The sequence below is a fragment of the Saccostrea cucullata genome, unplaced genomic scaffold (genome assembly GCF_032062105.1).
Source record: "Saccostrea cucullata isolate Sc308-1 unplaced genomic scaffold, CSIRO_AGI_Scuc_v1 ctg180, whole genome shotgun sequence".
Classification (NCBI taxonomy): Eukaryota; Metazoa; Mollusca; class Bivalvia; order Ostreida; family Ostreidae; genus Saccostrea; species Saccostrea cuccullata.
Genome location: NW_026936265.1, coordinates 565,001 through 582,138, shown reverse-complemented (window position 1 = coordinate 582,138; position 17,138 = coordinate 565,001). Strand labels below are relative to the sequence as shown.

General features: G+C 33.0%; 3 protein-coding genes and 1 long non-coding RNA gene across 6 annotated transcripts in view; 2 read left to right on the top strand and 2 right to left on the bottom strand.

Moving 5' to 3' along the window:
• Positions 1-2,335, bottom strand: part of LOC134245189 (disks large homolog 5-like) — a 42,136-nt gene extending 39,801 nt beyond the window's left edge. The window contains exons 1-2 of one of the 2 annotated variants that reach the window (XM_062727448.1): positions 1,943-2,335; positions 1,491-1,523 (exon numbers count right to left, since the gene is read on the bottom strand). In XM_062727448.1, coding sequence (XP_062583432.1) covers positions 1,491-1,523; positions 1,943-2,234 — 325 coding nt within the window. In that variant the 5' untranslated portion in view covers positions 2,235-2,335. The remainder of the gene's footprint in view (positions 1-1,490; positions 1,524-1,942) is intronic. The other variant, XM_062727449.1, reaches the window with a different exon arrangement.
• Positions 2,336-3,751: 1,416 nt separating this feature from the next.
• Positions 3,752-4,408, bottom strand: LOC134245163 (uncharacterized). The gene has a single exon (XM_062727420.1). It carries the CDS (start codon positions 4,406-4,408, stop codon positions 3,752-3,754), a length of 657 nt encoding a protein of 218 aa, XP_062583404.1.
• Positions 4,409-7,455: 3,047 nt separating this feature from the next.
• Positions 7,456-17,138, top strand: part of LOC134245186 (vitamin K-dependent gamma-carboxylase-like) — a 14,220-nt gene continuing 4,537 nt past the window's right edge. The window contains exons 1-14 of one of the 2 annotated variants that reach the window (XM_062727446.1): positions 7,456-7,533; positions 8,107-8,190; positions 8,429-8,586; positions 11,721-11,876; positions 12,117-12,282; positions 12,455-12,533; positions 12,631-12,737; positions 12,947-13,110; positions 13,339-13,520; positions 13,770-13,907; positions 14,111-14,242; positions 15,919-16,073; positions 16,214-16,392; positions 16,665-16,795. In XM_062727446.1, coding sequence (XP_062583430.1) covers positions 8,439-8,586; positions 11,721-11,876; positions 12,117-12,282; positions 12,455-12,533; positions 12,631-12,737; positions 12,947-13,110; positions 13,339-13,520; positions 13,770-13,907; positions 14,111-14,242; positions 15,919-16,073; positions 16,214-16,392; positions 16,665-16,795 — 1,737 coding nt within the window. In that variant the 5' untranslated portion in view covers positions 7,456-7,533; positions 8,107-8,190; positions 8,429-8,438. Of the gene's footprint in view, positions 7,534-8,106; positions 8,207-8,428; positions 8,587-11,720; positions 11,877-12,116; positions 12,283-12,454; positions 12,534-12,630; positions 12,738-12,946; positions 13,111-13,338; positions 13,521-13,769; positions 13,908-14,110; positions 14,243-15,918; positions 16,074-16,213; positions 16,393-16,664; positions 16,796-17,138 lie in introns of both variants that reach the window. The other variant, XM_062727445.1, reaches the window with a different exon arrangement.
• On the top strand, positions 9,685-11,084 carry LOC134245188 (uncharacterized). Its single transcript, XR_009987365.1, has 3 exons — positions 9,685-9,987; positions 10,227-10,327; positions 10,549-11,084. It is a non-coding gene; the product is annotated as an uncharacterized LOC134245188 (long non-coding RNA).

Here is a 17,138-nt window from a genome sequence, read left to right as displayed (position 1 = left end):
AAGGAGTAGGTGCACATATACTTTGAATTACAAAGGTAAATATTAACATACTGTACACATACAACAAGATCAGCTGATCAATATAAAACTACCTGTAAAAAAATAGCTTTTATTTAATTCTGTCTGAACAAACAAATTTATCTTCTAGTTGCGCAAAAGAACAGGGTGTGTGCAATCTTATATGTCAAGACACATTTGTAATTATCTTCGATCAACACTTAACAAAACAAAGGCCTTATCACCATTTTAATTTCTTTATTCCTCTGGCAGTGCTGTGTGTGCCACTGTCAAGGTTTGGCCCTTATCTTTGATTAAAGCAGGACATGAATTCAATAGGGTGGTTTTTGGTAATTAAAAGTGCAGTGTAATAGGTTGAAGCACCATGCCTGACTGGTCTCTACAATATATTATCAACTGTCATACGTCTATGTCTGGTCGTCTTACTATCGTCACAACGTACCAGTTTAGTTCAGTTAACTGTGCACTACGTACCACGGAATCATTCATCAGACAAAAACAATAACACCAAGAGTACAATGAATTCATAGAAACAAAGAACAAAGATTTTGCATTTCTTTTTTTTCTAACTGAAGTCACCTGGAATATGTTTTCTACCATTTATCTCAAAGAAAAATTGAACAAATCTATAATTTCCTAAAAAGGGAATTCAACAATTCAAAGAATAGATATTAAATTAATGAATAATTCATTTGGTTAAATGTAATTATCAGTTCAATAATCTTTCCTCTGTTTGTTCAAATTTAAAGTTTCCATGAATTAAAAAAGAAAGTAAGAATAAATAAAACAAGTTAATGAATGCAGGTTGAAAAAGCTCATATTTTTAATCTACAAAAACACAAGATTGAAAGTACAATAATTGAAGGAAATAGAACTGTCAATGTGTCACGCTTACAAAAATCTATCTTAATAATAAAACAGATATATTAATGAAATGCTGTTAATGTGTGTGTTATTTCTTTTCTCTTTTATCAAAATAGAAAGTTGTGCCTATTGTTTATAAGTCAGGCAGCCAAAAGCTAGGGTCTTAAAATTGATTTTCTAACCCACCCACCCTCCATTGTCTCAAGCTACAGTTCGGGCTTAACTGTATTAACCGCATTAACTCCCACCTACCAGAATGGGAGAAGATTGTACATTTTGAACGTGGTTTGCAACAATGCCCCTCCTCACTCCCAATCATTTATATAACCACCACAACTCTTATTAGCATCTCAAATAAATACATTCAACAGAGTCAGAAAATCTGCAAGTCTGAGATTTAATTGCGATGATGAGTGATGCTGACTTCAACTCACAAGTTAACGGGTAATTCCAAATCTGCTTTCAAAATCAATGCTTCATTTATGATTTTTAACAAATTTGAAACAAACAAAAAACTGAGACTGTCAAAATATCAACCAAGGGCATAAATATCATTTCTCTCGTACTATCTGAATCAACTTACTGCTACATTTTATATTAAAACTTACTTCTGAGATACAAGATGTCCAGAGGGCTTCCTCCTACAAATGTTTTATAAAACCGATTAATTTTCAATGACAAGACAATTGATATGTACAATATATTTTAAATTAATTTTTGGAGAAGCGGTTTGAAACATTTTAATATCTTTTCCATGACATCAATGGTTTCTTTCAGAACCCCACCACCACCAAGAGATGTTTTATTAATATGTACAATCTTGATACAAGATTTCCAAATATGATACAGTGACCGACAGATAGGCCTATCCACAAATCAGCATAAATAAACAGGTTTTACATAAACTCTTATTTCATACAATCAATCAATGCAAGTCAGTGTGGTGCATTGATAATAAAATATCAATTTGACTTGCGCCCTTACAAGCACTTGTTCTGCAGTCTTATGACATTGAGAAGTTTTTTCCTTGACGTATTGATTAGCTTGATAAACCTCTCACCTGTACGCGGATCTCGGTGATTCTGTCCCAGAAACATTGCCGTTAATAATTGGGGATATGTTGACTGTAATGCAAAACACAGATTCTGGAAAGGAAAATCAGGTTTTTGCTGGATAATTTCCAGTAGTTTTTCGACCTTTTCATCGCCTCTGTGGTGTTTGTTTATTTCCAATATGTCATCGGTCGCAAGCACTTGGGCGCCTTGTAAAAACGGGTAGAGTCTGTCGACTTCAATCGTGTTGACAAATTTTTCATGGTGAATTTTTAATAATTCCTTGTACCTTTCCTCCATAATGTGTGTAAAAGAACATGCTACCGATCAGACGCCATTAAAATATCTGTTGACATTACGAGTTGAAACGTTCCACTTCGATTTCAGCCATGTTTGATCTAACAATGGGGTGACTGGAAAAACCCGAAACCCCCCCATTTTTGGAGAATACCCATACAGGAGGGGTGAAACCCCAATAAAGTGGTGGAAACCCCATAAAATTGAACGTAATGGGGTACAATAAGGCCTAAGGTGATGTTTAATTGAATGATATTGACATCCGTAAATTTTTATAGCCAATTTTACCTCAGAATCGACGGAAATCGGGCGCCATTACGAGTTTACCGTACACCACGCCCGATCTAAATTCGAAGCGAGCTGTTTGTCAATATAATGTATAGATAACATTAAAATAATTCATAATAATTTCCACAATTATATTTGTTTTACAATGATAATAGTAAAATATTAATTATGTAATAAGTATTTAACAAAAAATGTAAGGACGTTAGCCATTAAGAAAATATGAATTTGTGTATTAATTATTATTCATATTATCCCAATGTTACCAGCTCTAGCCACGTGGAGGCCTCCTTTTTGTAGAGCTATAATTTAAAAAAAAAAATTTCATTTAGGATATTTTAGAAAAAAATCTGAATTTAGAGATATGAAAATATCCAAAAGCTTCAAAGCAACATTAACAACAAAAAAAATAAAAATAGTAAAGAAATTCATTACTTATTTGTTACAAAGAGAACAAAAAATTAAATAAAATTCAAAATATGAAAATACTGAATTTATTTTTGAGATTTTAGACAAATTCTGAATGTAGGGATATAAAAATTTGAAATTCAAAGGTTCAAAGCAACAATAAAAATTAAAAATAAAAATAATAATTACTTATATGTTAAAAAGAGAACAAAAAATAAATCAAAGTCAAAAGATGAAAATACTGAAACCTGAAATAAATAGTAAATTAGAATAATATATCAATTTTCAAATATATAGATATTTTATTTCAAAGTAACTTTTTTATGTTCTTTTCTCAGAAAAAAAAATATTTTACATCAGTTGTTTACATTTTGAATTGTCTTTAAATTACAACATATATGAAATAAAAGAAAAAAACAGAAGAAAAAAAAATCACACAACAAAATAAAAGAACTGAAGTTTTGATGGAATTTTAACTATGAAAAATGTCTGTCTGAACTGGTTGAAAGATAACTGAAATTATTTGATCATCTCCAAGCACAGGTATTTTATGTAATTTTACATTTCATTGCAAGCTGAATCTGTCGACTAAAAATTTCCATTGCCTCTATGTTCAAACTAATCCCATTGACATGCCAAATGTTTTTATTCGAATTCATTAAACCCCTACATCTCCAAAATATCACATTCTGAGAATTTCCATATTTCCTCCGGAGTGTGTTATTTATATCAAAAACCGTAGAATTGTACTTTCCTGGATCCATAGTACCACAAATCATTTGCCTAAACAGACTTCCAATAAATATTTTTTGAACTGAATCATTTCTTCACAGTTTTTCAATAATGTTTTGGATTCCTAACACTATTTCTGACACAGAAGATGAATTTATATCTTTTTCTCCCACTTGTAGAAACACTTTTGTTGGACAAAATTCAACTGCTCTTCCAAAAGATTGACTATAAATAAAGCTTTTTGTTGTTGTTTCTTTGTCACTGAAAAATTTAACGCAATAATCATTTGGCAACTTAAAATTCACAGAACCATTTGCTACACTGTTCCCTAATTCTGACACATGATTTTGACCAATTACCGCAATTCGTTCTGAATAAGTAATAGATGGAACAGGTGACTGAGGAGATGTAGGGGTTTCTACAGAGGAAGCTGTTGTAGGACCTGTTGGGAGAGTAATTAATGGAGCTGTTGAAGGACTCAGGATGGGTACAAGATGGCTTGTAGCTGGTGTAGTTGATGGAGCTGAAGCAGGAGGAATTGACGAAGCTGCATTTGGGATGGGTGCTGGAATTGACGGAGCTGATGCAGTAACTTGGACGGGTACAGGGTGCATTGTAATTGGGGAAATAGTTGAGGGAGCTGCTGGAGGACTTGGTACAGATACAGGGTGAGGAATAGATGAAGCTGCTGTTGGGATGGGTGTTGGAACTGTAGGGGAACTTACTGATGGAGCACTGGTTGCACTGGCCATTTTATGCCTGACGCTTACATCAACTGACGGTACTACCACTATAGTTAGACCACGTACCTTAGGTAAAAAGATAGGTCAACAAAAACGTAAAAAAGTGGACAGGACTACAACTTTAAAAAAATCTAAAATACAGTAGATCAGAGGCCAATAATCAGTCAGTCTTAAACCAAAAAACAAAACCAAAAAAATTTTAAGATTGTATATTTATTATTTTTTCTAGAGTAGGGTTAGTATCAGGCAGTATTCCTCCCCCGCCAGACGGGTGCTGACCAGTGAATACTGTTTGGTGTTGTGTTAGGTTAGAACTTAGAATAGGGTTAGTATCAGGCAGTATTCCTCCCCCGCCAGACGGGTGCAGACCAGTGAATACTGTTTGGTGTTGTGTTAGGTTAGAACTTAGAATAGGGTTAGTATCAGGCAGTATTCCTCCCCCGCCAGACGGGTGCAGACCAGTGAATACTGTTTGGTGTTGTGTTAGGTTAGAACTTAGAATAGGGTTAGTATCAGGCAGTATTCCTCCCCCGCCAGACGGGTGCAGACCAGTGAATACTGTTTGGTGTTGTGTTAGGTTAGAAATTAGAGTAGGATTAGTATCAGGCAGTATTCCTCCCCCGCCAGACACATTGCAGACCAGTGAATACTGTTTGGTGTTGTGTTAGGTTAGGTTAGGTTAGGAATGTTATTGTTTTTTTAAATGTTGCTAATTAAATTATAAATTCCTTTCTCATAAATTTTTATTATGTTATTTTATTTCATGTATATTACTTTCATTTGGCTGTAATATTTTTATATATGAACAAAAGATTGACTAGGAATAATGATCCAGTATCTTTAAGTTTTTTAAAAATCTTTTTAAAGTTTTTTTTTATTTTTTATCTTTCGGTCATCTTTCGGTCCTTTGGTTTTAATATTTTTGTTTCAAAATTCAAATCATGGCTCTACAGTTAAGGAGGCCTCCACGTGGTTAGAGCTGGGAACATAAGGAAACTATGAATATTTTCAGTTATTACTAATTTAAAAGTTCTTTATTTATTAATTTGTCATGAATTATCAAAATTATCAAAATTCATATTTTCCTTATGTGTGTGCTAACGTCCTTAAAATGAAATTCTGTAAAGCATAACTGTACAATTGAGAATAGTAAAGGTTCAATGTATATACACATGCCCTGCCAGAGGGGGGTTGGTCAGACTAGCTGGGAACCCAGGTGTTTAAACAAAAGGTGTTTATTATCAAGTTGACCAAGTGTCAACAGCTGTGTATATAGTGCATGTACACACACAGGGGTGCCTGTCTATCCCAGTACAAAACAACAGAGCTAGCTGAGGTGTGAATAATATTCTCACAATAATGTTACAATACCAACTGTACAAGGATTCACATATGCAACATGCACATTTTTATTATTTTTTTTATCAGAGTTTTTTATTTCATAGACCTGGATTCTAATAATTTCATTGTAATGGATACATGTTGCTTTCTCATATCAATGAGTATATTTTTTCTATTACTTGCATAAAAAACAAAACAAAACAAAAAACAAACCAAAACAAAAAAAAAAAAAAAAAAAAAAAAAAAAAAAAAAAAAACACACTCTCCCAAAAAAAAAAAAAAAAACAGAACCAAAAACATTAAAACAAAAAATTGGTAACTGGAAAATAATAATGAATGAATACTGAATTTAAAAATTAATTATTAAACATAGAAGAAAACATTTCAAAACAAACACCTTAATTAAAAATTAAATGAATTAACAAATTCATTCATTAGTTAATTTAATTTAATTACATGTTATAAATGATTGGAATTGAGAAAAATTACTTTATTCCTTGATTAATGGACTACTAGTAGTTAAATTCATAAAAAAAAACATTCAATTAAAAGTTTCACTGTAATGTCTTTCATTATAATAATTACATTAACAGATTCATTCATTAATTAATTTAATTTAATTACATATTATAAATAATTGGAATTTATAAAAATGACTTTATTCCTTGATTAATGCCTTATGGACTAGTTAAATTCATTTTAAAAAAAAATCAATTAAACATTGCACTGTAATGTCTTTCAACATGATAAATATTTCATACTTCTTTTATATTCTTAAGGTTTCCTTACAAATAATTTTTTTTTTAAATAAGATTCAAACATGATATAATATTCGTATTGATCAAGATTACAGTAATTATTTCCACGGATTACTCGAAACGACTTCCGCGATCGCGAATTTAGATCGGGCGTGGTGTGCAGTATATCAAGACAAGAAGAAACCCGTCGATTCTGAGGTAAAATCGGGGGGTTTCGGGTTTTTCCAGTTACCGCTAACAATGCTATTTCAAGCAGCTGATCGGGGGAACTTGCCGTAGTTTCGTATTTGTTTAAAAAATTCTTTAGTAATCTACCATTGAAATAAATTTAAAATGATAAAATAGCCCAATTCATATGAGGAAAAAAAAAACATTTTATTATTTTAAAAGTTTATGCTTACAATAATAAAAATGTATGGAAAGAAAATTGGGCAAATATTCCATACATAGGCCAGTATACGGTTTACAGTTGAACTTTGGTATCCCGAACACTCAATATTTCATATACCATGAACATGTCAAAGTAATTTGGATGACAAAATCATTTGACCCATTCTTAAATGAATATCATTTGGTGGGTTGAATTATTTGAAATCTCGAGTTTTTCTCTCAGTCCCATCAAGTTTGAGATAATGAAGTTTGACTGTAAAGAGACACTCACTAAAAAGTATAAGAATTTTAACATAAGAGATTTCCTTCTAAATATGATCAAAATAAACAAAAATATGAAGTTATTATTAATTGATGAAATAGGTCGATCTTAGCTCTGATATTTTGGTTTATTTTAGATTCATTAAATTGACACCCCCCCCCCCCAACTTATATGAGATTTGTATGTGACCTTTGTCCGATCTTATCTTTGATTTATGATCGGAGGATAAATTAAAGACAATGCTTAAATCGTGAAAGGATTAGGAACAGGCTATGACTATTAATGAACACCATGTATTTTTATCCTTTATGACTGTAAAAGGCTTCCATATTCTCATTTGGCAAAGAGGAAGTTTACATCACATGTCACTAGCAGCCAAGCAGGTAGGCACCTCAGGCCTAGGGAAAGTATATTTTTTGAAAGATTTCGACTGATTTTACTTTATAAACTTAGAGTACATACCATATTTCTCGTGCATACCTTTATTTTGTAAATGTGGAATCGAGGTAAAAATATAGACCATTCATTTCTTCTGTAAAAATTAATCTATTAATTATTTGTTATATATTTTTTGCATAAAACTTTTAAAAAATAAAACTCTTGTATTTACAAGCTTCTGAGTTTGTCAAATTTCAACAGTTAGTCCTATGATTTCTTTTAACATTTCCATTGGTAATTAAATAAATTTGTATCCGACTTCAATTTTTATGTTGACAGCTTATATTGATTTTTCCCCTCATTCCGTATATCATGTCTCAGTCGCGACAAGGAATTGCAATCACATTTGGAATTGAGAAGCCTCTCTAATGTAGGTTGGAACAGATTAATATCTGAGATGTGCCAATCCTGTAACAGCTGCTTGGGAAACAATTATTTACAGCCATACAGTTGTAATGCTAACGGTGTAAGGTTGACAGCAACAATGCAATCATTTAAGTTTATATTGTGTTTTTCAGGAAAGACATTGAACATTGAAGATGGAGAACAGTAAATGGAATTGAAGCTGCCAGGGTCTGAGGGATCACAAAGTACCAGAGGAGGTAATGTTCATTAGGTGTTTTATATATATAGCCTGTACGTCTTTTTTAATAGTGACACTGGCTAGCACTTCTGAATAACAGGTATATTGTAAGATTTAATGGATTTAGTTTAAAGACAGATATGTCAATTCATAAAAAAAATAATCAATTGACTACAGTTATACGTGCAGAAAATTACGCTAACATTTATTATAAGTTAATATTAACTCAATACTTTTTCTACTTGACTGTTTTACAGAGGTGTTAAGATGAAGAATAAAGCTAGCCAGAAGCCAATGAGGATGCCAGACAGACATGTGGACAGCATTAGAGATGTGACATCACTATCAGCGCTGGTTAGATATCTGTGCCTCCCCACTGATCCTGCTAATCTAGCAGTTCTAAGGATTGCTTTTGGTAAGGATTATAATCTAACCCGCACCTCAGATCTCCAGATTTCCGCATTATTCCGCATTTTTTCCTCATTTTAATATGGAAAAAATGTGGAAAAAAATACGGAGAAAATTAACAATATGGAAAAGCAGAAAATATACGGAAATAATACGGAAAATAAACGGAAATAATACAGAGAATTGGACTTAGTCTATTTTTCATCTGGAAAAATATTGAACTCTTAACTTAGAATATTTTTCATCCGGAAAAAATACGGAGCTCTGGACTTAGAATTTTTTCATCAAGAACAAGATGTGTTTGTGAGACACAGTAGCACCTGGCGGCAATATTAAGTTCTAAAAAACAATTTTTAGCAAATGGGTCTCAGTCAAGGTCACACAATCATTGTTCTTGGTGTCATTTGAAAGCACTTTATTAGTGTAGTATGCATACCAAATATTAAGTCTCTATCATCTATGGTTCAAAAGTTATGGCGAAATTCGAAAAAAGCTATATTTAGCACATAGGTCACAGTCAAGGTCACAAGGTCATTGATCTTGGTGTCAGTTGAAGGTGCCTAATTAGTGGAGTATGCATACCAAATATGAAGTCTCTATCTCTCACGGTTTTAAAGTTATGGCGAAAGTTCGAAAAAGCTATTTTTAGCATATAGGTCACAGTCAAGGTCACTGACCTTGGTGTCAGTTGAAAGTGCCTAATTAGTGGAGTATGCATACCAAATATGAAGTCTCTATCTCTCACCATTCAGAAGTTATGGCGAAAGTTCCAAAAAGCTATTTTTAGCATAAAGGTCACAGTCATGGTCACAAGGTCATTGACCTTGGTGTCAGTTGAAAGTGCCTAATTAGTGGAGTATGCATACCAAATATGAAGTCTCTATCTCTCACGGTTCAGAAGTTATGGCGAAAGTTCGAAAAAGCTATTTTTAGCATAAAGGTCACAATCAAGGTCATAAGGTCATTGACCTTGGTGTCAGTTGAAAGTGTTTTTGTAGTGGAGTATCCATACCAAATATGAAGTCTCTAAGTCTCACGGTTCAAAAGTTATGGTGAAGGTTAAAGTTGACAACAGACAAACAAACAGACAGACATACAGCTAAACAGACAGACAGGACAAAAACAATATGCGCCCCGAAAAAATTTGGGTGCATAAAAACTGTCTTGGAGTTAACAGCAGTTCTCTGTTTCTCCTGAATGTTATGTACAATTTGATCGGGATCGGAAGAATGTTTCAAAAAGTCGGGCTCAGTGATCAATTAATTTAAACAACAGACCGCCAAAATTTAACCTTGGCCTCCATGTTGCAACGTCTGCTCTGTCTAAAGGAAGAAGTTTGTTGACCAGACAGCCTGAGATCGTATTGCTGTATCAACCAAAAGATGCAGATACACGTATTTCATATGCGGTAGGTCAGTCATATTTTTTTTAACATGTGTGTCACTGTGATGATGAAAATAAATACTCTAGGCCTAGGACTGAGCTACCAGGTTACGTACGTTTCAGCCAATATGCCCATGATTCAAATCTTTCAATCAGCTCATAGAATTTTATTATGGTTAACCACAATTAAAGGTGTTAATTTTGGGGAGCCATGGGCTGTAATCTCTAGCAATGATTTACCATACATTTTTTTTTTATTGGTAGCGTCTGTGCATGAGGAGATTTCTGAAAAAGAAAAAGTGCTTATTCAACTTACTGCGATTTTAACGGGCTTAAAGCTTGGTCCATGGATGGTTATGTTTAAGGTATATATATTCTTTTTTTCTTTTTTTATTGCTTGTTTAATAATTAAAAACAGTCAACTATGATTGTCATTATTATAAATAATATTTTAAACAAATTGATATTAAATTGAAGAACCCAAACTTGTGTTTATAAAAAGATTTTAAAAGGAATAAAAGCAATGAATTTAAATTTTATTAATATTGCACCATTATAATTTAAGTACTTTTTTTTTAATTGATAGGATTTGCCAATTCAACCGCAAGTGCTGCTGCAAGAAATTAAACATGCAGAGACCTTACAAATTACAAAGAAGTCTGAAGAAAATTTTTATTGGACAGATGGGTGTAAAGCACAGACCTGAGATATAAATTGAATTGTGAGAAATATGAATCAGGGATGCAGGTAGAAAATGGCAAATGTGATCCAGATTGATAAAAAATGTCTAAAAACTTTTCTTGTTTTGTAAATATTCAATGCTATGTCAATTGTTATTTTTTTCCCCAATACCTAATAGTGTTGAACATTTCACTCCCACTTTTGCTTAAATAGAATGAATAAATTTCCATTTATTTTTATTTGAATATTAAAAAATGCCACATTTTTTCCATGATGAACTTGTGGCTTAAATAAGAGTTCCAGTTTTTTTTCCATACATGCTCCTATTTGTTTGTCAAAGATATAAGATCCAATACATTGCTCATGAACATAATGTGTAATTTTGTTCATTCATTTATATGTTTTTTTCTCATAATGATATAATAAATTGTATATAATTTTGCACATTGTTGATGGTTTTGTAAATATTTATGTATGTATGCATCATGTAGCGGTTTTATTTGCCATTTTATAACCATGTGATTAACTCTGTATTTTCTCCAGATTTCCGTATTTCCGCAATTTATCAACCAAGTAAATACCTCCATATTTCGTATATATGGAAATGCGGAAATCTGGAGAGAATACGGAAAAAGAGTCCAAATACTCCCATCCACATTTTCTCCATATTTTGAATACGGAGAAAATCTGGAAATTTGAATCTACGAAAATCTGGAATGAATGCGGAAAATTAGTCCAAATACTCCCGTCCGCATTTTTTCCTTATTTTGAATAAGGAAAAAATGTGGAGATCTGAGGTGCGGGAACCCTTGGGGTGGATTAGCTAATCAAACAAATATAATTTTTTTCATTTTTGTAAGTTATACAGTCTTTATGCTTAACTGATATTTGCACAACTTTCACTGGAAAATGAATAATTTGCAAGAAATACTCCTTAAAGGTGAACTATGAGTTTGCATCCTAGGTAATTTCAAAACTTGATGGTTTAATGTGTTTTACAAAGGAACTTTAGACTAGTATTATGCTCCATGATCTTTAAGATTCAGTTGAGTTAATTTTATTGATACTCTTGTACAGGGATTTTGATGATGGCTGATATACCCCAGGAGAGGGGGATGTCCCACGCAGATGTCAGGTGGGGCCGACAAGATGTCTGCAGGTTCCCCCTCTTCTCGGCCCTCAAAGTGGCCCCACTGGAATGGATGTATATTATCTATCTCATCATGTTTATAGGTAAATGATAAATATCCTTGAATTATTGATTCAGTTGTGTTTTATGTCAGTAAATAAAAAATATATATGCCCGGTATATTGTTTCAGTAATGCTTCAAAGAAAAGCTATTTAATAGAAATTAGATAAATAGCCTTATACAAAAGAGTAAAGTGAATTGTGCACCATTATATGAAACAAGAACTAAAATTTATCTATAAAGATGCTTTTCTCAATGAGTGTATTTTTAATATCATAAATAGGTGCCCTTGGCATAACTTTAGGACTGTTTTATCGTACCAGCTGTCTGCTGTTCTGTTCCACCTACTGGTATATATTTCTTCTGGATAAGACCGCATGGAATAATCATTCCTACTTGTATGGCCTGATGGGAATTATTTTAATGGCTGTCGATGCCAACAGATGCTGGTAGGTTGTGTTTAGTGAAAATTTTTTTTGTTTTATGCTACAATATGCTCACAATCAGTTGAAAAGGTATCTAACCCATTCAGTAGTTGATCAATATAATGAAGTATACTTGATTGCACATTGCTATTTTGGATCCTGAAATCAAACATGTTTGCTTTCTGTATTGCAACAGGTCTTTGGATGGTCTTCTCAATAATTCCATGAACAACTCACATGTACCCTGGTGGAATTATGTCATCTGTAGAACTCAGGTATGCAGTGCTAAAACACTGCTTCCTCATGCCAGCTTTGAACATTTAATTGCCTGTATTGTAGAAAGACAAGTAAAATAAATCTTTTTTCTTTCAGATTTTTCTTGTATACTTTATTGCTGGGTTGAAGAAGCTAGACTTAGATTGGATTTCTGGATACTCCATGCAGAGGTTGTCTAAAAACTGGGTGTTTGATCCATTCAGGTATTTCATGGTCCAAATTTTACGGAATTTGAATTTCTATGGGCTTTGTGGAATTTGATGTCAAGACCAACCCATATTTTTATCCGTTAGATGTTTAAAAAAATGATACCTTATTTTTTAATTGAATACACCTATTGCTTCTGTTTAAAGTTTTTTTATTTTCAGAGGAATGCATGTAGATATAGGCTTGTTTGTTATATCTGTTTAAGGTTGGTTTTGACAGATGAGCAGATAGACCTGTTTATTGTACATATAGGAGGGCTCACTATTGACTTGTCTGGAGGAATCCTTCTCCTGTTTGATAGAACTAGACCCCTCGCCATCTTCTTTTTGTCATCATTCCATCTCATGAACTCAACAATGTTTTCTATAGGTATTTTATCAGTGCTCTTGAAATGATGGTACTGTTAAAAAAATTAGCTCATGGAATAGTGAATAGTTTTATTATTTCAAATGAAAATATATTTGTGTGAATTGGTTTTAGTGTTGCATATATACATTGTCTGGCTTTAAAGATCAAAAGATTGTTTTATTTTTTAAGAAAAAAATATTCTTGTGAAACCTTTTTTCAATGTATTATTTGTGTTCTACTTAATTAAAGGTATGTTTCCATATGCCATGCTTGCCACTCTGCCTTTATTTTGTTCCGCGGATTGGCCCAGAAAGATTGTCCCTCGTCTGCCAAAATGTCTTCAGATGTTCATATCAACAGACTCGGAAATCCAGCCTAGTTCACATTGTATATATAACAAAGAAGATATCAAGCCTGAGGAAGACGAACAGGTATTAACATTAAAATAAACAACAAATGACTTCCTATGTGCATGGAAGGCAACTGAACTACTTAACTGTCAATTGTACGATTAATTCTTATTACCATAAAATTTTAAACGTACATGTATGTTCATGTACAATTTTAGACTTTTCAAGAAAACTTGCTGCATGTGTTTGAGCAAGTTCTGTAAGTTGGGAAGCTATACAAGAGAAATGACTGTGATTTGCAAATTTCAATATTTAGAGCTTTCTTTTTAGCATAAAGGAACAGTTACTTCGTCCTGTAAATCTCCCCCACCCACCTCTCCCTCACTAGTTCATAAGCTGGGGGTAATCTTTACAGTTCTCTATATTGGGGTACAGTTGTTCCTCCCATACTCTCATGGAATTACAAAGGTAAGCACATAAACATGACACAAAAAGTGATGTAGTGTGTCAAAGTTATATAGAATGGTTTTAATTACTGAATAAACAAATTAAATCTTTTAAAACATGCAACGATCTAAAAAAGAAAGTGATTGTGTACATAATCATATTTCTAATTATATAGATTAGATTAATTAGGGATATGATTATATGGCAATGCATATTGCATTCAGGGTTACAATAACTGGACCAATGGTCTGTATGGGTACTCCTGGGATATGATGGTCCATTCCTGGTCAACACAGCACATAAGACTGTCCTACAGAGACAAGATTTCAGGAAAAGAGGGATTTCTGGACCCTACTGTTAGTATAATTATATCTTAGGTTAAATTTAAGGTATAAAGATGTTAGTTAGACTCTTTTATATGATTATTCTTCACATTTTTAAAGGTATACAGACAGACACAAAATCAGTGGTGTTTGAATTGCATTCTTTTATGCTTTGATGCACATACATTACACTGTACCTAAACATCACAAGATCCGCTCTGCATGTGAACTAGTTTTAGCAATATGTAATTGCTTTTTTTTTAACCCAGACATGAAATGTTTTTGATTTGTATATTTTTTTTACACACTTCATCATTACTTACTGATATTTTTGTCTCGCCTGCGACGAATGTCGCGAAGCGAGACATAGCGACCATAGATTCCGTCGTCGTCGTCGTCGTCGTCGGCGTCCAACTTTTGGTTAACCCAAATGTCAAAGTTTTATAAACTGCAATAACTTTCTCAAATTTTATTCAGTCTTCTTGAAATTTGGACACAATATTCAGTATGGATAAAAATTTATATCCCAAGTATGATTTTGAAAAAAAAAATTCAAATTTTTCCGTATTTTTTCCTTAAGTTGGACTTAGTTTTTTCATGATAATTTATGGTGAAGACCTATATTCCAGCAACTATAAGTTATAGGGATATGATAATTAGTCAGTGGATACATCATGGGTAACCACAAACGTCAGTACCAGAATTAGGTCATCTTGACCTACATTTTTCTGCATGAGTGACTTTGGTTAAATTTTTGGTGGAGGTCCATATCTCAGCATCTATAACTTATAATGGCATGATGATTTGTCATTGTACAGGTTATAAGTAACCAACAACATCAGTACCAGAATTAGGTCATTTTGACCTACATTTTTCTGCATGAATGACTTTGGTTAAATTGATAATGGAGGTTCATATTTCAGCAACTATAACTTATAGTGGCATGATAGTTAGTCAGTGGATACATCATGGGTAACCACAAACGCCTGTACCAGAATTAGGTCATCTTGACCTACATTTTTCCGCATGAGTGACTTTGCATAAATTTATGGTGGAGGTCCATATCTCAGCAACTATAACTTATAGTGGCATGATAATTTGTCAGTGGATACATCATGGGTAACCACAAACGCCTGTACCAGAATTAGGTCATCTTGACCTACATTTTTCCGCATGAGTGACTTTGCATAAATTTATGGTGGAGGTCCATATCTCAGCAACTATAACTTATAGTGGCATGATAATTTGTCAGTCTACACATCATGGGTAACCAACAATATCAGTACCATAATTAGGTAATCTTCACCTACATTTTCTGCATGAATGACTTGATACATATACAGTGGATTTGATTTCAAAATGCAAGTTCAAATTATTGCGACTCATAACACGTTGCAATATTCGCAATAATAAAAACATCACAATAATTTGTGAATTTACAGGGTATATGTATATATATATAAATGCCAATATAATCGCCAAGGGATTAGATATTAAGTCAGAATGTCAATAAATGCTTCAGTTTATCAGACAATCATTTCTTACTAACCACAGCGACAGCAGGCGAGACACAGGGTTGCGGGCAACCCTTACGTACTTTTTTTAAAAAAATGTCAATGATTTGTAAATACTTTATTGTGTATATGATGATGCATGTAATCAAAGCTCGCTCTATACAGTCATACAATGCATACTTCATTTTGTGGCAGGCTTTTGTTGATAAAACAGGAAGGAGGTGGAGTAGTCATGGCGATATGGTGGTTCAGTATGCTCACTGTGTAGCAGACATCTTACAGAATTATAATATGTCAGTGGAACTCTACTTTGACATTTGGAAGTCAATGAATAACAGATTCCAACAAAGGTTCTTATTTTCCTGTATTTATTTGCAAGATCAAAATAACAAAAACTTTCATTTTTGATATGTCTATATTTTTGGCACTATTTATTTTCAATATCATTCAAATTGGTGGAAAAGTACCTTTATCACTGTGTATTTTACAGAATGTTTGATCCCAGGGTAAATGTTGTGGATGTTGAGTGGTCTCCCTTTAGGGAAGTTTCCTTTGCATTGCCTCTTCTGCTTGATTTATCTCCATGGAGATCCAAGCTTGCAGAGATGGAAAAAGAGTTAATAAACACATCAAACTACACAGATGTAGTTTTTGTGGCTGACTTTCCAGGTATTCCATCTACATGTTCTTTATATAATATTTTTCTATTTTGTTTAATATACAGTTTGCCTTTGATGTTAGCTTAATAATGTAAAAGACTGCGGATGTGCAAACATATGATCCAGGTTAAAGCAACAATGGCATATCTTGCAGTTTTCTCAGTTTCTTACAATGTACTTATCTGTATTAAGCCATGGTTTCACAGGAAGAAAAAGAACTTGTTTTTGCACACAGGAAAAGGAGAGGGAAATCATTTCAAAATCAATATGTAAATTTAACAGGTCTACATTTGGAGGCTTTCATACAAGAAGATCTGGGTAATACTAGTATCACTCTTCTCTCAGGCAGTGTCATAGTTGAATTTGTAGACAAGAAAAAGAATTTCAGCTTAAGCGTTGGAGACAAAATTCAGGTAAATTGAAAGAATTTGCCCTATGCTGTGTCATTGTTAAAAATACTGGTAATTTGGTATCCATATGACATAACTTTCCACATTTCTTGTACATGTATAACAAATATAACTAGAATTCAATATGTACATCTCAATTATCTAATGTTTACCCCTTCGTCCTGTGGATATCACTCACTGGATATTTTTTTTGATATCCCAGTGCGGTGAGAACATACTGGGTTTTGCATGAGAATGATGATGTAAAATAAAGTCGATTCCTTTAAAAATAATGTAAAACGTTGATAGTGATGTATAAAACGTGAAATGAAAAGGATCTCCTATGATTTGTGGTTGGATATTTTAA

What these genes read in the sequence shown, in the direction of transcription:
- LOC134245163 (XM_062727420.1), bottom strand. Translation starts at nt 4,408, where the DNA reads ATGGCCAGTGCAACCAGTGCTCCATCAGTAAGTTCCCCTACAGTTCCA.